Source organism: Adiantum capillus-veneris, chromosome 3 (genome assembly GCF_014529385.1).
Source record: "Adiantum capillus-veneris isolate H3 chromosome 3, ASM1452938v2, whole genome shotgun sequence".
Taxonomy (NCBI): Eukaryota; Viridiplantae; Streptophyta; class Polypodiopsida; order Polypodiales; family Pteridaceae; genus Adiantum; species Adiantum capillus-veneris.
The window spans coordinates 64,114,743-64,136,881 of record NC_140933.1 but is presented as its reverse complement, the minus strand read 5'-3'; the positions used below and the strand labels follow the sequence as shown (position 1 = coordinate 64,136,881).

Sequence of the window (22,139 nt, the reverse complement as noted above, 5' to 3'; positions counted from 1 at the left end):
TCCATTGTAAGAGGGTATTGTGGTGAGAGGTCTCCCACACCCTAAGACAGTGTGTGTGTGTTTTGGCAATGTTTAGCAATCACTAAGCATTGAGTGAGTTTATACAAGTTCTACGATAGCATCATAACGAACCATCTCCATTTGCAAGTCACAAATACGGTATTATGCAAGATCCTTTTCTCTCTCTCTTCCCTTTGCTCTAGATCTCTCTGGTCCAGTTTGTGTGTGTCTTGGTGTGAGGTTGTTTGTGTGCGTTGTGTGGTGCATCTTCTTGGTTGTGCCAAAATCTTTCTTGCGTCCTAGTTCGCATACCATAACTAGGTGGTGCCCCTATCTTGTTTGGGTTTGGCTGTGGGTTTGTTGTTGTGTTGTGCTTGTGGTTGCCCCAGCCCCAATTGAGCAGCACGGGAGCCTTGAGGGGTGTTTAGAGGTCGCCTCTCTTGTTGCCCGCCCCGGACCGCCTCAATTTTGGTGCCCCCACTGAGGAAAGGCTTGTGTATCTTTTTGTGTAGGTTCAACCTTTAGCATAGTCAAGTAGGTTGCATGAATCACGAGAATTTGTATGATCCTTTCATTCCCATTGCAAGGCAAAAGGTACACATAATTGTTAGTACTAAGTTGCAATTTCAGCGAGTAATTCGTAGGATTTTAGGTCCTCTTAGGTTGGCCGAGATAAACGCTTCAGTAAACCCTTTTATTTTGCCTCTGATTAGGTACGACCTTAGTTTGGACGTCTATATTTTTGTTTTGTTTTGAGTATTAGGTCATGCATAGACCATGGATAATGGCCCAGGAATAGAGGTTTTCCCCTTCCATTTCACTCCACACATTAGAATAAACATTGCAATTAGTAGAAAAATCCATTTTCAACAACGTATGGTATTCATGTTTGGTGCCCAAAGAGTAGGAGAAATTCTCGCATCACCAAACCCTGTCATTCTACCTCTTATTGATTATCATAGGTCATTTGATGTGAATATTTTTATTTTGTTGTAGAATAGATTGCAATTTAGAAAATATTATTGTGTAAATCTTTTAAAGAAAAAAAAAACGCGTCACTTTGAAATCAATTCAATGGAGAGCCAACGCCAAATGTCTGGATATCCTCTTTTCTTTGGAGAGCCTGGAGAGGATGCAGAATTATTTCTAGCGAATTTCAAGATGTCTTGCCGTATCAAGAGGATAGTAACTGATCAAGAACGTGTAGAAATGTTTGAGGTGGTCCTTAGGAAAGATGCTAGCACTTGGTTTGACTCTTTGCCTGAGGAATTTAAAGGGAATTACACGGAAGTTTTGAATCGTTTCAAGAAATACTTCTTTGATCCCCAAAACACTCAGAAATTATGGCAAGACATTGTTTCTCATAAGCAAAAAGACTTAGATGACTACTACTTGTACAAGCAAGAGTTTCTACGTCTTTGGGCTCTATGGATACGAAATGTTGCTAACCCTGGTGATGGTGCAGAATTTCTAAAGAAGGAGAGGTTCATAGCCGGACTCTTTCCTCACCTTAAGGTAAAAGTTGAGGCGGGTGAAACTCAAGTGCTTAAGGGGAGAGGTTCCAATAGAAGGTCTTAGACCCAAAGGTAAGTCACAAGCATCAATATCGAGGGAGCTTCCTGAGGTAACGGCGGAAGTAATTGAGAAGTTAAACGAATCTTTAAGCAGCCTGTCAATTCACCTTGCACAAGCTGTAGGTCCAAAGGGACAAGCAAAGAAGTCTGAAGAGCGAGATCCACGACCTAGGAGAGTCTTGCAATGTTGGAATTGCGGAGAGTCTGGACATGGGATGTATAATTGTCCTTGGCCCCGTGGAGAGCCAGGGAGACCTAACTTGAATTACCCAGTGATGAATGCAGGAGAAGGAGCTGGTCAACAACCAAGGCTTCTACAAAGGCCAAATGGACCAAGACCACCTCCACAAGGGGTAGAAGGAGTTCCACCTTTGCCAGATCCAAATGTGCATGTGGTAGAGGTGACAAATTCAAATGAGGTTGACATGGAAGCCAATGGCATTAAGCGTGGCCGACGAAAAGGTAAAGAGAAAGAAGGAGTCACATCACAGAGTGACCATGGACAAGGCAAGAAGGCAAAGGAAACCAAGGAAACCAAGAGGACTCGACGTCGTATCAACCTCCAAGACTTCCCTCTTGGACATGGTATGGCTCCGTACAACTTGTTGGAAGACATGAGAGGTAAGGGTCCTGATATTTCATGGCCTCAATTTCTTGCATTATGTCCACAAGTTAGGAGGGATTTAACAAGGGCAGTTAGCACTAGGAGAAAGGTAAAAGAGAGTGTGCCTGTTGTAAAAATTGCACAAGCTGAAATGAATGAGGACATTACACCGGTGCTAGACTGTTACATCAAAGGGAGATTGGTTAGGAAAGGTCTAGTGGATGGGGGTGCACAAATTTGCATCATGACAGAGGGACTCATGCAAAGACTAGGCATGCACATCCATGAGACACCTGAAATCAAAGTCAAGATGGCAAACAATAGCAAGGCTAGGTGTGTAGGCATTTGTAAAAATGTCTTTGTAGAGGCCTTTGGCATTAAGAAAGCGGTGGATTTTTATGTTATGTCGACCAAGGGAAGTGGTTATCCATTTATCCTAGGAAGACCATGGCTAATGAAAATGCGAGCTTTGCAGGATTGGGAGAGTGGGAAATTAATTTGCAGGAATGACAATCATAAGAAGGTTGTCTTTGACATGAAGGAGCAACGCCAAGAGGAGCTCCATGAAGAATCATCTCAAAGTGAGACGGAAGAAGGTTGGACCGATAGCACTTCAGAAGAAGAAAGTAGCAGCAGCATTACTGAAGAGGAGTCTTCCATCGAAGTCATGGGGCTAAGGTTTAAGCCAAGCAACCAAGAGACCTCTTGTCAAGGCTTGGAAGAGGTAGGTCCTCAAGAGAACGAAGGTGTTCAAGATGAAGGGATGCTGGAAGGTATGCTATCAACAACACTTACAAAGGATGAAAGAGAGGAGTTCAAATGTGTGCTAAGGAAGTTTCCTAGGCTTTTCGCTAAAGACTACACCGACGTGCGTGGGGTAGATGTTGTTCAACACAAGATTGAGTTGAAGCCAGAGGCCACACCTAAGGCTCAGAAGCTACGAAGGCTAGGAGTTATAAAGGAGCAGGCTCTACTCAAGGAGGTAAGAAAGCTTCTAGCAGCAGGTTTCATTTATCCAGTGGAGAATTCAGAGTGGGTCTCTCCTGTTGTTGTCACTCCTAAGAAAAACGGAAAGTGGAGGGTGTGTGTGGATTACCGTCCACTCAATGAGGCAACAAAAAGAGATCACTTTCCCCTCCCATTTCAGGATGAGATACTAAATGAGGTAGCTAGTCATGAGAAGTACACTGTGTGTGATGGCTACTCAGGCTACTTTCAAATAGGTATCGCATTGGAAGATCAATTGAAAACAACCTTTATCACTCCTTGGGGTTGTTATGCTTTTAGAGTCATGCCATTTGGTCTGACAAATGCTCCTGCAACATTCCAACGTTTCATGAACATGGTGTTTCAAGCATTCTTTGGAAAGTCAATTAGGGTGTTCATTGATGATTTTTGCATTTATAGCTCAGAATCATTGCATCTACAAAGGGTAGAAGAAGGTTTAAAGAAGCTCTATGACATGGGAGGTCAACTCAACCCCGACAAGTGCCACATAGGTGAGGATGAAGTGATCTTGCTCGGTCACAAGGTTTTCTATAAAGGCATTGAGGTGGATCCTTCAAAGGCAAAGGCTCTTATTGAGCTCCCATCACCGAAGAGTCTTAAGGAGGTCATCTCTTTCATTCAGAAGGTGAAGTATATGTCACGCTTCATTCACTTAGCCTCGGAGTTGCTTCATCCTTTGCAAAAGTTGACACAACAAGTAGAATTTTCATGGTCTGATGAGCTTGAAGAGTATTTTTGTAACATTAAAGTCATTTTGTCAGAGCTACCAACACTCATGCCTCCTTGTTGGGAGTACACATTCTTTGTTAGCTCTAGTGTTGGAAGGGAAACAATTGGTGCTGTGTTGCTACAACAAGATCCCCACAGTACAAGGATGCGACCCATCTACTTTGCTAGTAGGGTCATGAATGCTTTGGAGAGAGACTACACAGAAGCAGAACTCATGATGCTTTCTCTCATGTTTGCGGTGAGAAAGTTTAGATCCTACCTACTACCAAAACCTTTTGTAATTCTCACTGCAGAAAATTTGTTCCCTTGGGTGTCATCTCAAATGAATCTTAGTACTAGGATCTCAAAGTGGATTATGGAGTTGCAAGAGTTCCAATACTCTTTCAAGGTAGAAGATAGTGTGCGTGCACAATTGGCAGGGATTCTCACTTATAGGGTACATGAGAAGGAAATTAAGGTGCCTCAAGTAAAGACCCTACCATTGCCACCACCAAAAAGTATTCCCAATGCTTTTACCTTGTTCTTTGATGGAGCTTTTCGACGAGCCACAGGGAAAGCAGGGGGAGGGCTAGTGTTGCTCAACCCAAGTGGAGAGGTGGTCACGAAAGAGAAGGTCAATCTACCAGGTTCAACTAGCAACAATGAAGCAGAATACGACACACTACTTCATGGTTTGAAGATGTGCATTGGCCAAGGGATAAAACGTCTCATGGTAAAAGGAGATGCACTTCTCATTGTTAAACAGATTTTAGGCATTTGGGCATGCAAGAATGAAAGCTTAAGGACAAAAGTTCATGCCATTCGTAGGATGTTTAATCAGTTTGAAGAAGTGCAACTATATCATATTCCGAGGAAACAAAATGAAGATGCCGATTTACTTGCACAACAAGCAATTACATGTGTTGAGAGAGAAGTGCAGGTCATCATGGTGGCAGCAGCTATCAAACAACCGAGATACCAGGGATTGGAGTCATTGGCTCCCATTATCGGCTACATTTTGGAGGGTGAGTTTCCACAAGACTTCACGAAGGCTCAGAAGAGGAGACTCATGAAGAAGGCAAGTTTCTATCTCTTCCTAGAAGGCTCCCTCTATCAAAAAGGGAAGGATCAAGTGTGCAGGAGAGTACCAACTATCGAGGAAATTCCAGCCATTCTAAAAGGTTTGCATGAAGAGGCATGTGGTGGTCATTTTTCCCAAGAATCAATTGTGAAGAAGATTTTGCTTGCGGGGTATGTTTGGCCAAGCTTGCATGTGGATGTTCAACATTGGTGTAAAAGCTGTCACAATTGTCAGATAAATGGAAATAGAAGGTTGGTGCATGGCCCGAGGCAAATAGTGCTTGCAAATGGACCCTTTGAAAAGTGGGGCATTGATGCTATGGGTCCTCTGCCTAGGACAAAAAATGGCAAACTCTACATTCTAGTGGCTGTAGACTATATGACTAGGTGGGTGGAAGCTCAAAGTGTGGCAAGAGTGAATGAGAGGACAGTTAGCAAGTTTGTGTACACTCACATTTGTTGCAGATTTGGCACACCTTTGGAGATTGTTTCTGATAATGGTCCAGGGTTTAGGAAGGGCTTGCTCACAGAAGTTTGTGAAGAGCTTCACATTCTACATCGTCATAGCACACCATACTACCCACAATCAAATGGTTTGGTGGAGAAGGCTAATGGTGTCATTACAGGAATCATTAGAAAGATGGTGCAAAACAAGACAAAATTATGGGATGACTTCTTGGATGGTGCCTTGTGGGCATATCGAACCACATATAGGGAAGCCACGGAGTTCACACCATTTCACTTGGTCTATGGTCAAGAGGCTTTGCAGCCTATCGAGCTCAACATTCCAACAATGCGACTTCATGGCAAAGGAGCACAAGATGATCAAGAGGTATGGATGGATCGACTTCTTACGTTAGTGGAGCTTGAGTGGAAAAGAGAAGCAGCATACGAGTGCTACAAGAGGAAAGCCACACAAGCGAAAGAAACGCACGACAAGAAACGGAAGGACAAAGGCATCAAGGAAGGAGAGCTTGTGCTAAGGTATGACAAACGACTTGACAATCGTTTTGATGCCAAGTTTGAAACTAGATGGCAAGGTCCATACATAGTCAAGAAGGCTTTCAATTCTAGTTACTATCAGCTTATGGACTTGAATGGTAAAGAGCACTCCAGGAAGGTAAACGGGTATCGCTTGAAGCCCTATTTGAGTCGCCTTCTACCAAAGGATCTACCAAAGATCTGTCCAAAGGCCGCTGTCTCATGTAAGTATTGTTACATGAAGCATGAGTGTAACTCCAGCCAAAATTCTGAGGGGCCAAACAATGAAGATCTCGTCAAGGACTCTAAAGCACTCTCTTTGGAAAAGATGCTCTATGATGGTACATGAATATACCATCATCCTGGGGGAGGGCTAATGATAGCCGTTTTTCGGCTCTCCATAATTGCTATACTAAGTTACTCCACCCTACCAAATTCACCCAAACGCTATGGCTATCCCTACCATTTCATTGTACATAGGCGTGTGTGAGTTAGGGGGCTTTTCCCATATCTTCTTAAAAAAACCCTCAGCTAGCTAGTCACTGGGCTAGTTGAGCCAAAAAATAAAAAAATAATTTAAAAAAAAAGTATATTATGGCCTCTTTGTGTGTAAATATTTCATTGTATATATGGCCTAAATATAGGGATTTTTTATAATTATTTTGATATTTTATTTAAATATTTCTACTTAGGTGTGTGTTTTATTAAACCTATGTACACCTTCTTTCATCCTCTTACACCATAATTATATTTTTTGCCAATATGTACATACTCTAACCTCATATTTTTCTTTTATACAAATCACTCCCACATTTTCACCCTCACCCTCGTGAAAACAAAAAATTGATTTCTACTCATTGGTTACTTTTATTATATTATTTACTTGCATACCTTTTCCTCTTTCACCCAAAATAATTCGAGGAGGGACCATATCATATGATTCCAATATCTTTCCATATCCATAACTCCTCCATATTTTTATTATTATTTTTACTCATTATTCTAACACCATGTGCTCATTGAGCTAAAGTCCATGAATAGTCCATACACCAGTCCCACCATGTATATATTTCTTATTTCACCAATAATCCTCCTCCATGCATGGGTCAAGGGCAACTTGAATGCTTTGTATTATAATATGACAAAGGAGGGGCTCACTCTTGGATGCATTGTACAAATTCAACAAAGGAGGGGGCCACTAAAAGACTTTTGCAGGCATAAAAAACAAGCTTTTTGGTGAGAATTTTGGCACCTATCTCCACTCCGAATTTGGAGCGGTGGTCAAAAGAGAAAATGTAGCCCACACTCTGAATAATCACCTCAAATTTTTTCATGATTTTTGGAGCTACCGGCGGTGAGCTATGATTTTTTGAGTGGACCCCAGTCTGCCCACTTTTCTCACAAGTAGCCCTTAGTCTTCTCTCACCCTTCCACACACCTACTCACTCTTACACATCCCTCCCTCTCCTTTCCTCACTCAAACCTGCAATTTCCATGGCTTCTCCCACCCTCTTCACCATTACCCTTCTCTCTCATCCCTATAGTTCTTTTATGAACCTCTACATACATACACCCTCTCCATGTCTCCTCTATTGCTTCTATGTTACAATTTCATTTACCTCTCCTAAAATATCTAAAATTCAGCATCTTAACCATGATAACTTCTGCAAATTGAGGATTTTTCATCAACAAATCCTCTTTTCATCGTGGTGGTCAACCGTGGCGGCGCCGTAAAGAAGCGAAGAAGAAGAAGAAGACCAGCGGTCATTTTTTCCACAATCTACACAAGGGTGAGTTCAAGCTTCTTCAAAGCTTCACCATCTCAATGATTCTCTTTTAATTCACCCCTCTTCCTTCATCAAATCAACTCACTCTACCCATTGTAAATGTTACATTAACTTTCTAGTGATTACTAACGACTAACATACTAACACAAAATAGCATTGACCTAACCATAAAAGACACCTCACCTCAAGACATGTATAGTAACTCTCTCTCTCTCTCTCTCTCTCTCTCTCTCTCTCTCTCTCTCTCTCTCTCTCTCTCTCTCTCTCTTCCTTAAAACTTACTTTCACCTTATCTACCATCAATAATGCTCTCTTTTGAGCCCACACCCATGACTCAAGCAGACAAAGAAGGCCCGCAATGTTTTGATATTCAAAAAAATCATAATCCTGATTTGTTAGCTTGTAAATTAGGATTTCCAATAATCTTAATGAGGGGTCTCCAACCTATAAATAGGCCCGTCTCCTTCTTGTAAAACAACCTCCAACATCTCACATAGCACCCCAACACTCTATGCGTGAGGAGAGACTTAGGTGTAGCAACCACTTGTGAGCTTCACTCTTGGTGTGAGAGAAGCCTTCAAGCTACACATTGCAAGTGAGAGAGCGTGAGTTCCACAAACCTCAAAACCACTATTGTATATGCTCCTTCATCATCAATAAATTGAGGTTTGGTGCATCAAAGGCGTGATTCGACGTTCAAATCTTCGTCCTTCCATTTGTGCAATACGGTTTGGAGAATTCAAGGTGACTTGTGTATTTGAGTTTTTATCGGTTGATCTTGATTTTAGAAAGTGTTTTAGTGTGTTTTTCATTGCCAGTTTTGTGTCCATTGTAAGAGGGTATTGTGGTGAGAGGTCTCCCACACCCTAAGACAGTGTGTGTGTGTTTTGGCAATGTTTAGCAATCACTAAGCATTGAGTGAGTTTATACAAGTTCTACGATAGCATCATAACGAACCATCTCCATTTGCAAGTCACAAATACGGTATTATGCAAGATCCTTTTCTCTCTCTCTTCCCTTTGCTCTAGATCTCTCTGGTCCAGTTTGTGTGTGTCTTGGTGTGAGGTTGTTTGTGTGCGTTGTGTGGTGCATCTTCTTGGTTGTGCCAAAATCTTTCTTGCGTCCTAGTTCGCATACCATAACTAGGTGGTGCCCCTATCTTGTTTGGGTTTGGCTGTGGGTTTGTTGTTGTGTTGTGCTTGTGGTTGCCCCAGCCCCAATTGAGCAGCACGGGAGCCTTGAGGGGTGTTTAGAGGTCGCCTCTCTTGTTGCCCGCCCCGGACCGCCTCAATTTTGGCTCTCATGCTCTCATGTCTTTCGATCACATGGTCTTCATTGAGGTATTTATGTTGTGTATTTTACAGGTTGGCTATGCATCGGCTTGCTAAAGTGGGGAGGAGGTTCTGATGCAAACTAAGGTGGGGAACATATATGGTGGAGTGAGAGGTAGAAAACAAAGTGGTTTAGCGTTAGATGCGGCGAGATCTTTGCGATAGTGTTTTTGCTAGAATAGACACGGTATGGTAGTATGATAAATTAAATATCAATTCTTGGTGCATCACAATACAATCATCTTCATTTAGGTTAGGGGTCCCTTACTACAACTACAAAAACATGGAATCTAGAATATTCTAATCACTATTAACTCAATCAGATGTAATCAAAATCAGAAGGGCATGCAATTTCAACTCAAGATTTTGAAATGAGAATAATCAACTTTTGACCAAGTAAACTTGTTTAGTGCAATGAATTTAACAATCCAGCAAGAACATGCATCATTTTGACCTATCATGAGTAATTCTGAATACATTTTTTAACTTCCTAGTTGACCTTAATTTACAAAAAAAGAGAGAAGTGAAAATTTATTAACAATTAAAGAAAGGAAAAATAAAAGTCTTCAAAGATGGGCTAAGAACAGACCCAAAAGCAGAATAGTAGATTACATCATGGAAAAAACTGGTGAAAAACAACCAATCTAAATGAAGGCTAAATAATAGCTTCGGAGGGAATCTCTTTGACAGTTCTTTTCATGCCAAACAAAAGGACATAGGATACATCATCTGCTTTGCCAAAAAGACATTTATTTTTGCTGATCCAAATATGCCATGTATATGATCCCCTACATTGATTCCATAAACATATATCCATTCTTGAACTGGTCCCCAAAAAAATTTCTTCCTAGGTGAAGGATTTTGGGTACATAGGTGCAACTCCATCATCATTATAGAACCTGTAACATTTTCTTGTTCTTAGGATGATTGAAGAAAAGGTCCATGAGAGATTCTTCGTCTTGATGAAGTCTTTGGCAAAGTTCCTTGCTCCTTCTAATTAGGTTGGCCTTTGTTCATATCCATAGTCCATTATGTAAAATGAACCAAAGGGAAAGGCTATGACTGATTAGTGTAGGAAAAACCCACAAGCACTTAAATTTGTAGCTCCATTGCTTCCTGCTCCAATTGACCTTCCATCTTCCATTGAGATTCACTTGGAGGACTCTTCCAACCTCCTTCTTTTGCATAAAACCAGAAAATATAACAGGAGGAGTACCATAAAGAGATTTAGCCTTATGATTTCCCAAAGGATTAATAGATAAGGTGGATGCACCTAACGGTAATGTGGGTCCTTCGCATGCAGTAGCTGACTCCAACCCCCTCCCAATACCTGTGGAGCTGGTCTCTCCCGTGACGACCCCTGCAACTCTCGATACCAGTTGTACTACTCCCACAACTCCGAGCTATGGTCATGGTGCACGCCCATTCGCCTTGAGTTGAGTGCGCATTGACAGCAGAGCCTCGAGCTTTAAAAGTAGCCCCCCAACCCAAGAGCACCAACGGTGCTGAAAAGGTGAAGCTCATCGCTATTTCTTTGCTCGGTTACTCGACTTCGTTTTGTGGTTGTGGTGTGCAGGGCTTGGTGCCACACCCACCATCTCTCTCTCTCTCTCTCTCTCTCTCTCTCTCTCTCTCTCTCTCTCTCTCTCTCTCTCTCTCTCTCTTTAAAAAAAAAAAAAAAACCATGCATGTCTCACCATCTCTTTATAAGGTACCCTGTCCCAGGGTTGAAGAGGCCGCTATCAACATGATGCTTATGCAAACAAGGTTGCCTGCAGTAGATCTGTCTGCAAAAAGGCAAAGTAACCTATGAGACAAAAGAGTTTACAAATGGTCTATCCAATACAATGTCTGTGTAAAAGACAAAAAACTAAAAACTAAAAAACTGAAACTAAACTGAGCTAAAGTGAAATGGAACAAAATGAAATGGGATGAAATGAAAGGCTGAGATGCTAGAATTAAGATCCTATCTTATGATATCCAACATCGGTCTTTGGCGAAGCTCATCAATGTCTTCCTCAGTGAGTACTCATATTGGGCATCTCCCATGTTGTGCCAGAATAGTCCGGACCCTCTGATGCAGCTTCCACCGATGTCTCAATGACCCTCGCAGTCGTGGGCGTCTGGATCTCCAATGGCCCTGTCAGTCAGTGTACCGCTGGTATAGGTGGACTCTGAAGTCTGTTGTGATGTCTGCTCATTTGAATGTCACGTATGTAGTCTAAAGAAATCAGTGATCTCTCTCTGTGAGTGTCTCATACTGTCTCGTCTCCTAGAGAGGCTCTCCCTATGTTTGTGCAGCTCCATTGAAAATAGTCCAAGGCATCTTTGATCCTGGTATCTCATAACTTTGGCGAGTGGTCCAAAACCCTCTTTGAATAGGCAGTGGAAGCAAGGGGTTTGAGGGTAAGAGGGGCCATGCTGCTGCCGAAGGCGGCGCCGTTTTATACTAGTACACTTTAAAATAAAAGGGGATATTTTGACACTTGGATTAGAAGGGGTGGTGGCCTTATGATCACAGTGAACACATGTGGAAATACACTTATTTAGGTTTATCTACCTACTTTTGGAAGGGTTATTTGTCTCCTAAATGCTTTGCACTATTTGATGCTTTGAAAATGATAGTAGGTTTTAGTTGAAAAGTTTTTTAAGTAGGACATTGATAAACAACTGATAGGTTTGTTGACACCTATATTACGTATTCAAGGCTAACGAGTTTGTTGTCTTGCTTATATAAATGCAAGTAAGAGTTCTATCTTTACTTAGGAATTTTTTGGCTTAACTGTTGTCTGTCACTGAAGAACCGAGATTCCTCTTCTTGGTGGACCACCACAACCCAATAGCTTTTTGTATAAGATCATTGAAATAATGCCTCATTATTATAATATTATACAAAAACAAATCTAAGATTGAGTCATTTTTGTACAAAACTCTGTCCAAGTTATCTAAAGCTAGTTTTCTTTTGAATGTTATGTTCTTCGGTGTATATGTATACAAGACACACACACACGTGACACACACGAACACACACGGCATCAAGGGCATATGTCCTAATCTTACATAGGAATGCTGCCCTCTTTTGAGACATAAACTTGGTTAAAAACTAACTAGACTACGTCCTTTAAAAAAATGTCAAAAACGTGATGAATCTTTGTTTCTAAATGTAGTATTGTAATTGTGAACTCCGGTGAAAGCTTAGTATGTCCATCATAATTTGACATGCTAATAACTAAGAATGGTGGCATGTAAGTGGGGAAAATGGGAATGGGTGGTAAGACTCAAGGACCAAGGTGGCACCATTGGGATTTATTTTAATCCGGGCTTGCCTCCCTTGCTCGAGCTGCTATGATTTTCATGGTAAACTTGTGGTCTCATGGCTCTCATGGTAGATCCTCTACATGAGATTCTTATGTAATTTTTTTAGTTTTAGTTTATCCGTCACAGTCGGGGATTGGGGGGCAGCAGATCTGCACCCTCCATCTCCTGTCGATTCTGAGCAGGAATTCCAGCAAGCAGTTCACAGATGGCCACCACGTCAGCTCCCGGAACCAGTACAATGCAAGCCAATCGTGCCACTCCAGGTCAGCGTACGTAATGCAACCAGCTGTAAACACGTCAGCATCTGGAATTTTTGCTATAAACGGTTCAACTATAAAACTGTCTACACTGTCTGCACGAAATATCTGTTGCTGTCTGCACTGTCGGTTGCTCTACAATCTTGCCACCTCAACAGCTGGAACAGGGTAGCTGGCCCCCTCCCCCCGACTTGTGACGACCGGGAATGGTCCTACAAAGACCATTCCCTGAAATAACGTGCTCCCACCATGGCTCTCGGCCTCCGCTGGTCGCCATGTGGTCGCCCATTATTTCAGGGAATGGTCACTACACGACCATTCCCTACACCTTAACCTCGAGTGGTTGGTGGAGGTATTGCAAACAAACAAAAAAAGCTCTTAACATTGAGAGCATGTCCTTTTTTTTTGGCTCAATTAGCTACATTAAAGAGACATCTTCATTAGTCCCATTTTTTGGATCCTATCACCAAGGGTTGGCTATTTGATGCGTTGGTTAGTCCAGCTCTTATGTATGCAACTTCAACATGGAATGTCATAGGAGGATAGGAGATAGATGGAGAGGCCTATGGTTATTTTGCTATGAGGACGGGACATAGTACAAGCTGAGTTTCATGCTCATCCCATGGTGATTGCGGCACTGTTTTAGACAATGGGCTATTCATTGAATCAAAGGGATGAGTAGATTGGCTTCTCCTTTCGTCCAGATCGGAACTCTTGATATTCTGACATAGTAAAATTAGCCATCACGCCCAGACAAAGACAAGATCATTGATAGAGCTTGCAAGGTTTCCAAGACATTCATTGCCTAGTGGTGGAGACACACATGGCATGCTACAACAAAGAGATAGTTTTCCAAAAATTATAGATGCCCTATCACCAATTGTTCAGTGTTTCCATTCTGGAGTCTACTTTTCTTTTTGGTTCATGCATGATGCTGTACATGGATCTAATAATATACTATTTATCTTATAGGCCCAAGTGGCCTTTCAAATATGTTAATAAAATATTTTTATTTCTCCCTCCCCTATCCATATTGCCTATTGCCAATGTCTTTCCATCTACTTCCATGTGAAAGACTCCAAGTTCCAGTGTTCGGGAAAAACCATTTTCACAAACATACAAAAATCCCTCCAAGACAAATCTGAACCGGAAATTTTATAATTCTAGCCAATATTTTTGCAAATATACACTATTTTTCATGTATTTTAAGCAGAATTTTCTCCTTATTGCGCTACCCTCAACCGGCTACTTTGATTTTGCAACCGGCTCAAGGCTAAGCTGAGACACACTTTTCCCGGACACTGACTCCAACCCATCAAGATGCACTAGAGAAACAAGGTGAGAACTCACAGTGGCTTGCAGAAAGCAAGGGAAGGTTAGTTTTTGGCGATGAGGAGGTATGTAGTGGAGTGGTCGGACCAATAGTTGTAGTTAGTGCCGGACATGGTTTGTGACAGGTCATTGCTAACCCATACGTGGTCCAGCATAGAGTTGTGTACTGTGGTTGGATGGTGTATCAATTGGTGGAGACCGTGCTGGAGAATGAGGTTGGAAAGGGTTCTATATGTGCTGGTTTCCTCAAGTGCGTTAATGTTGAAATCTCCCATTATGATTAGTGGTCGCATGGTGCGGGTTGAATCAAGAAGGTTGGAGATGCTATGTAGGAACCGTGGGAGCGATGATGTCGGTGCCCTGTAGAGTGAAATGACTGTCGCTAGGCACTTGTTGGCGCAGTGGAAAGTTGCATGGATCGTTTCAAGTGTTTGATTGATGCAGATGTGTATTTTTGTAGGTATTAGGTTGTCTTTATGCAGAATGGAGATGCCGTGTAGTTGTATTGAGGATATGTTGCGGAAGCCTGGAATGGTTGTCGCATGTTGTCGAGTCTCTTGTAGGCAGAGGACATCGGAGGCCATTAGGCTTTTGTCGTGGATGATATCGTTTGCATGATTTGCAAGGGAGACGACGTTCAGTGATTGGACAATGTAATCTGTATCTTGGTGGAGCTGTAGTTGCTTTTGGACGGGGAAATAAGTTGCTTCTGTTCTCAACCTGTGGAGCTCTTTGAGGACTGACGCGTCAGTGTGAATGTTGCAGGGCAGCAAGCTCTCCATCAAATATAGATTTGCAGTGTCACGAATCCGTGTGAGAGCAGTGTATGCGAGGCCGTGAGACCTAATCCCTTTGGGGTTGAAAGCTAGTGTGTTGAGTGTAAGCCCTTATGATTGGTGAATCGTGCGGGCCGCAGCAGGCTGAACTGGGAATTGCTTACGTGTGAGGGTGTTGAAGTAGTTCTTGCCAATTTGGAATTCGCGTGTGATACGGAGAATTGGCGTCCAACTAGGCAATGTGAGTGGGTTGCGAAGATGACGGTGGTCGTACCTTTGTTTTTGCCCTATGCTAGGGTTGGTGAAATGAATCCAAGGGCATGTCGTGTCGGAGAATGTAGTGTAGAGCTTGTAGACGCCTTCTGCACCGTTGACAAGGCCGTCAGGAATGTCCAGATTTCCAGCGCATAGCTCGACGACTAGGCCCGGCTTCAGACACAATGTTGCTTGGAGACCCGCAGTTCGTCTCGCATCCAATGGAGTTGCTATTGTTTTGCTGCAAGAGGCGGCACGCTTGTCAATTGCTTTGAATATGTGTGGCTCACCGGGAAATTGTGCGAAGACCTTTTCATTGTGTTCATCCTTTGCCTTGCTAGAGTAGAATAGGTGTGATATGGTTATGTCAGCAGGCAGCTCTCTGTGGAAGGAGTTGTTAATGTATGCAAGGTTGCTGCTGGTGTGTGAGCCAGTTCTCATTCGGTTGAGCACCTCTATAAACTGTCTATCGGTTTGTCTCATTGTCATCGTTAATTCGTAGCACTTAAGGAATTTATGCCAGTACGAAGGTGCAACCGCCTCGAGAAGAGGCTGCTTGGTTGTGAATATCCAAGAGTCTTTGACTGGGTTAGCTTGGTAGAGGTCACCACAAAGTATGACATCTAGGCCACCAAAAAGGTTGGTCGTGTTTTCTCTTGATGGTACGAAGACGTGAGTCGGCCAATGAGAAGACACTTGATCCTATCAAGGAGACTTTATCAAACACTACAAGCTCCAAATCTTGATAAAGTAAGGACAATGCATCTAGCTTTTCTGCTCTGAGGCTTGTGTGTGTCGTAGTTATCAAAGGCAAATGTAAAGCTGAGTGTATAGTTGTACCACCAATGTTGAATGCTGCCTTGCTTGTATATGCCATCAGGAGTGCCTTAGGAAAGTCAAGATTGTGGCCCGACTTATGCGTGTAGAAACGAATGAGGGCTTCGACCAGCAAGAGCAGCGTGAATGTTTTCCCAGTGCTTGCTCCACCTACGAGGAAGAGATGTATCTTTTCGATTGGTGCTATGCGTTTTTTAAGCATGACATCATCGAGGATGAGTCGCTGTTGTGGGTTTAGTTTCTTTATTGATGTGTGGAAATCCTCATTGGTCATGCCAATATGTTTGGAAAAATGCAAAGGAAATGGTTTCTTCGTCGGTTGGTTTGATGGGGTGTTGATCATCACACTGGCATTGTTGGAATCGTTCAAGGAACTTACACTTCTCGTGCTGCGTGAGGTTGTGATAGCTGTTGCGAGTCTATCAAGTGGAGCTGGTAAGACAACGAACTGTGATTCATTGTTTTTTACTGTCTCAATGTTCGAAGTGTAGACATCGATCCAAGATGAACCTTCGGGTAGGTGCTCATTCTTGTGCCTTGACCACGGCAAGAAGAGAAGGCATTGTTCTCTATAGTGGTTGTCAGGGTCTTTGGCTTTATTGTATCTATCGTATCATACGATGCATGCCCTTTGCAGCAACTTGTCAGGCCTAGAGGGATTTTTGGTTGTGGAAGCGAACTGGGCCAAGCACATGGCAAAGAACGAGTGTGGTATGGAGGCATATTTGTCAATGATGGAGGCAGAGAAGATTTTTGTTGTGTCGGGGTGCATTTTTTGTAGGGCGTTCTTCTTTTTGAGAACGAGAGCACGCTCTTCAGGTCGGTTAGTATTTATGTATATGAATTCTCTAGAGGAGCTATGCAATGGAAGCGAGAGACATATGTAAGCAGCTTGCTATTAACTAATTTTCAGTGTCTTAAGGATTGTGCTACCAACTTTTCGTAGTCTCTCCAACGTTGTTGCATTGTTTGCGACACAGTGATCAACTTGTGACTTGATTGCTCCTATTAATGTATTGTCCATTTTTGTCATGTATGAGGTGCAATAGCTCGCAGCTCCATGCGCATTTAGCACGAACTCTATATCTGTATTTGCATTCCAAAGTGAAGCTATTGATTTTTTGAAGTTGTTTGTGAATATATCGCTTGGTTTGCGCTTGAGGAAAATAGTGGGTGTTGAGATAGTTGCTTGCAATGCAAGCAAGTACTGTTCCATGGAGAGTTGTACTTGTTCTAGCCATTCTTCAAACGTAGGGGCTTTTTGTAAATCAATTTGGCCGAGTTGTTTTTCGATTTGTTGCAAGTAAATCTTGCCTTGTCTAGCTATGTTTGCGTCAAGTATTACTTGTCGCATAATAGTTGTGAATGGCATGGGAAAACGTGGAAATCCAAAACGGCAACTTTTGCTCTTCTTTTGGCAAGTCTTATGATGCTTGTGCTTGTAAGCTTTAGAAAGGTCATTAGGCAAGATGGATCTATCTGTGCTAATGTGGGTATCTAGAAATAATACAATATCTTGATCTGAGTGTGTTGTGAGTGATGGTGTTGGGGTATAAAGCCCAATGTGGTCGCCCAGGTAAGTGGGCGGGCCGCCAGGTATGTACACATATTCTTTTGTTAAAACCTAATAAGAACTCACTATGCTCTATACATTACAGTAGAGCGAGTTCACCATATCGTCGTGCTCTTCTTCTCGCACTCTCTCGCGTCGCACTTCCGTTCGTACTCCTTCAACTGGTATCAGAGCTCAGATCGAGGCTCGGGGCAGCACTGCAGGAGGCTAGAGTCACCAGCTCAGATTGGAGTAAAATTCGACAGGCGAAGACACGGCCCCAAATCCTGTGGACGAGCCCGAAGGACTCGGTGTGCTCAGAATTTCATTATGAGGTCATCTAGGTTATCGTTCGGCTTCGACAAAGTTCTGCGCAAGCCATTTTCGACTACGTGGTCTCAGTGGGTGCAGATCCGACTCTGCAAATTTGGGGTTTTCGGCCTACGACTACAGGTGCTGAGGATATCGACACTCCCAGAGTGCTGATTTGTGGTTGTCTACACATCGAAGCACGGCTCACAGTTCTTGGAGGCGTGTCACATACGACACGGGCACATCTACACGCAGACTGTAGGCGACATCCACTAGTTCATCAGGTAGCTTGTGTTTGCTGCTTGATATTCCAGATTTCATCCTGACATTGCAGGTACTTCGACATGGGATGTATTGTCAGAGATGATGTATGTCTGTTGAGGGTTTGCTGGCTGTGCGTCACGCACCAAAGAACCGCCGCAGCGGTTACAACATACATTGGGAAATTTGTGGATGTATGACTTTGTGGGAAGTCTATGTACTGTCAGATTTACTGCAGCCTTTGTTGAGGGTCGAGTGAGGTTTTATTGAGCTGGGGGATTCTCGAATGTTGAGATCCTTTCGGTGATACAGGTCTTGGAGCGATCCCTCGAGCACCCTTAGATAGGCAGCTAGGATGTATTGACTGTGAGTTAGACAGTTGGGATTGCATCTTTGCTTTACTGCCGTTGAGGCATTGTCACAGTTTGTGCTTACAGGACAGTGACAGGACAGTCAGAGACAGTACAGGTGCAGGACAGGTTTACCCGCAACTTACAGTGTCAGAGAGAAGGTGTTTTTTGAGCTGTTTTCTGGTTTGTTTTTGAGTACACCAGAGCCATTTTACAAAGGAGACTCTGCCAAAATTTATGCAAAATCTGAAGCTTTCTTGGTTCATTTGACAGGTTGATATTGGTTCAGAGGTCAGTTTACAGGGGAAACTCTGCCGAATTTTTCCCAGGAAAGTAAACTACTGTGAAGCGTAGCTATGGATGGATCGCAGGACACTGCTCTTTACAATATCAAGAAGCTGGATGGAACCAATTTCCCATTGTGGAAGAAGCAGATTTGGCACGTGTTGGTACAAAAGAAGCAGATAAAACCTATAAAGCTCAAGGGGATAAAACTAGAAGATATGGACGAAGATGAATGGAGCGAAATGGATGAATTGGCACTTTCTACCATTATGCTGACTATGGCAGAAAGCGTTTACTTCAATGTAGCAGAGGAGATGTCGGCTTATCACGGATGGTTAAATCTGAGTGATCTTTATGAGAAGCAGAGTGCAGCTTCACAGGTATACTGGCTTAAGAATCTTGTTGACTTGAAGATGAAAGAAGGGACACCTATGTCCAATCATCTGAATGAATTCAACACAATCTACAGTCAGTTGTCAGCTCAAGGTGTCAAATTTGATGAACCTGTTAGAGCTATGTTCCTGTTGATCACATTGCTAGAAATTTGGGACACTTTTCGCACAGCTTTGAGTAATTATGTACCTCCAGATGGTTTGAACATAGCAGTTGTAGAAGGAAGTCTGCTTACTGAAGAAACCAATAGAAAGACAATGGACAAAGGCAAAGGAACAGCCTTAGTTGTCAAGGGAAGGACCAAAGAAAAGTACAAAGGTCGAAAGAGGAATCAGTCTCATAGCAAGTCCCGCAGTGCTAAAGGCAAGAGTGACATAGAATGCTACCATTGTGGCAAGAAGGGTCACATGAAAAGAGACTGCAGAGAATGGAAAGCAGAAAAAGGCAAAGAGAAAGCTGAAGACCATGGTGAGAAGAACAAGTCCTTAGTGAAGATTCAAGAAATAAATGTGACAAACACTGTTGCAGAGGATGACAGTCTAGTGTCAAGAGACATCTACTTTTTGAAGAATACAATGGACTCAGCTCTTCTTACAGCATCTGATGGAAATGCACTGAGTGACTGGATTATAGACTCAGGGGCATCACTTCATGTGTCTCCAAACAAGGAGTGGTTTACCTCTTATGTGACCACTAAAGATCATGTTCGGCTAGGAAATGGGCAGACATGTGAGATCTTAGGTGTTGGAGATGTTCAATTGAAGTTTCAGAATGGCTCTTCTTTCACGCTGAAGAATGTGAGACATGTTCCCGCAATTACAAAGAGCTTGATCAGCACAGGTTTACTTGATGATGCTGGCTACGTCACCACTTTTGGACAGAACATGTGGAAGATATCCAAGGGTTCTATGACAGTAGCACATGGAGTAAAGTCTGGAGGACTTTACATGATTTATGTATCAAATGTCTCTAAAAATGTAATCAATGTAACCGAGCAGCCGAACGTTTCTTTGTGGCATAGCCGGTTAGGACATATGTCCAAGAAGGGAATGGAAATCTTGTCTCGTTCTGGTTATTTGCCTGGCTTTTCATTTAATGATTTTGAATTCTGTGAACATTGTCTGTATGGTAAGCAAACACAGCAGCCACATAAGCATAGAAGCAGTAGAAGAGATACACAGTTGGCACTTGTTCATAGTGATTTGTGTGGACCTATGCCTAACCTATCTCTAGGGGGAGCTTCTTACTTTATGACATTTATAGATGATTACTCGAGGAAAGTATGGGTTTACTTTCTCAAGCACAAGGATGAAGAGTTTAGTATTTTCAAAACGTTTGTGACACTTGTGGAGAATCAGAGTGGCAAGAAGCTTAAATTCTTACGCACTGACAATGGTGGAGAGTATGTTTCAAAGGCCTTTCAGGACTTTTGTGAGTCAAAAGGTATAAAACGTGAACTTACTGCTCCTTACAATCCTCCTCAAAATGGTGTTGTTGAGAGGATGAATAGGACCATACAAGAGAAGGTCAGAAGTATGTTGTCTAATGCACAGCTACCAAATGCGTTTTGGGCTGAAGCTGTATCAACAGCTGTTCATCTTGTAAATAGATCTCCTAGCAAGGTTTTGCAGAAGGATTCAGTGCCAGAGATGGTATGGTCAGGCAAAATTCCCTCATACAAGCATCTCAGAGTCTTTGGCTGTGAGGCATATACTCACGTTCCAAAGGAATTTAGGAACAAACTTGAGCCAAAGAGTAGAAAGTGCATCTTTCTAGGCTATGGTAATTCTGGTGAGATGGGGTACAGACTTTGGGATCCCGAATCCAGAAAGGTTGTCCGCAGCAATGATGTTCACTTTAATGAATCCAAATATCATTATAAACCAGAGAGGGTTGAGGAGATTAGAAGAGTTGTCTTCCAAGAAGATGGACCTGCACGTGCAAGACAAAATGTCAGGGCTCCAGAGGAGCAAGGACAGGATAGAGTGGAACCACAGGTTGTTGCTGAGCCTGAGCCACCTATTGTGCGTAGATCTGGACGTGTCCCGCGCTTCCTTGAAGTGGATTCCGCAACTGAATCTAGAAGCTGACGTGTTAGCTGGCGGCGGAACAGCAAGCGTCCACATTTTTCGCAGGGTGTAATGGGCTTGTCCTTGATGCTTTTGTTGTATCTCTTAATCTCCTTGCTCAGCCTGGCATGGGTGCGTCGTATCTGAGCACCGGTGACCAGGCCCTTCTCGTTCTTCAGGCGTGAAAGCTTGCACTTCACGGCCTGGGTTGTGTGCAACGTGTGTGGGTGTTTGGCTTCGAACATGCGGACGACCTCAATATCTGGCAAAGCCTCATGCAACAAGGATAGTTGATGCAAAGTGGCCACCTCATCTTCTTCCCATTGAACACGTGCACGGTTTGAGCACGTTGTGAAGGTGGGAAGGTATGTGATGCCGTTGCTTGTTTCGGAGAGCAGAATGCCCTTTGCAAGAAATGGTTTCGATGGCATCCCCAAGATGATTGTTCTCATGCTTCCATTTATTTTCAAATACACTTTTAACCTACAAGTCACAGAGCGAGCGAAGGCCGTTAATATGTCGAGGCTAAGGGCAAGTGAGTTGGTGGATGTTGAATACAAAGACGAGAATTTTGTGACTGTCATTGCGCTAGTGGCCCCATCATTACGGAAGAAGAGGCATGCACCCAGGACAGCATGTCTGTCATGCAAGAAGCTCTCAAACAAGTCGTTGAGAAAATTTGATCTAAGGTCATGCGGTGCACCTATTGAGTTTTGGAGATGGTGTAGCACGAGGAAGATGTCTGAATTGTTCCGAAACTGCGCTGCGAAAACAGTATCGACATCGTGTTCGGCCAAGAGAGTCATTGGAAAGACACGCAAAGATTGTAAACATTAAGTCAGCTTGTGTGTTTGTTTGTGTACGTGTGTTGGAGAGAGAGAGAGAGAGAGAGAGAGAGAGAGAGAGAGAGAGAGAGAGAGAGAGAGAGAGAGAGAGAGAGAGAGAGAGAGAGAGAGAGAGAGAGAGAGAGAGAGAGAGAGAGAGAGAGAGAAAGTCTGTGCTTTGGAAGGTTGAAAAGATGGAGAGGAAGGAAGAGTAGAGAGCGAGTTATGGAGAGACACCACGGACT

The 22,139-nt window shown here is 42.9% G+C and overlaps 1 protein-coding gene across 1 annotated transcript in view; it reads right to left on the bottom strand.

Annotated features, from left to right (window-relative positions):
* LOC147461024 (uncharacterized) overlaps positions 1-21,876 on the bottom strand; it is a 43,772-nt gene extending 21,896 nt beyond the window's left edge. The window contains exon 1 of the mRNA XM_086504597.1: positions 21,093-21,876. Coding sequence (XP_086360723.1) covers positions 21,093-21,876 — 784 coding nt within the window. The remainder of the gene's footprint in view (positions 1-21,092) is intronic.
* Between the last annotated feature and the right edge of the window lie 263 nt (positions 21,877-22,139).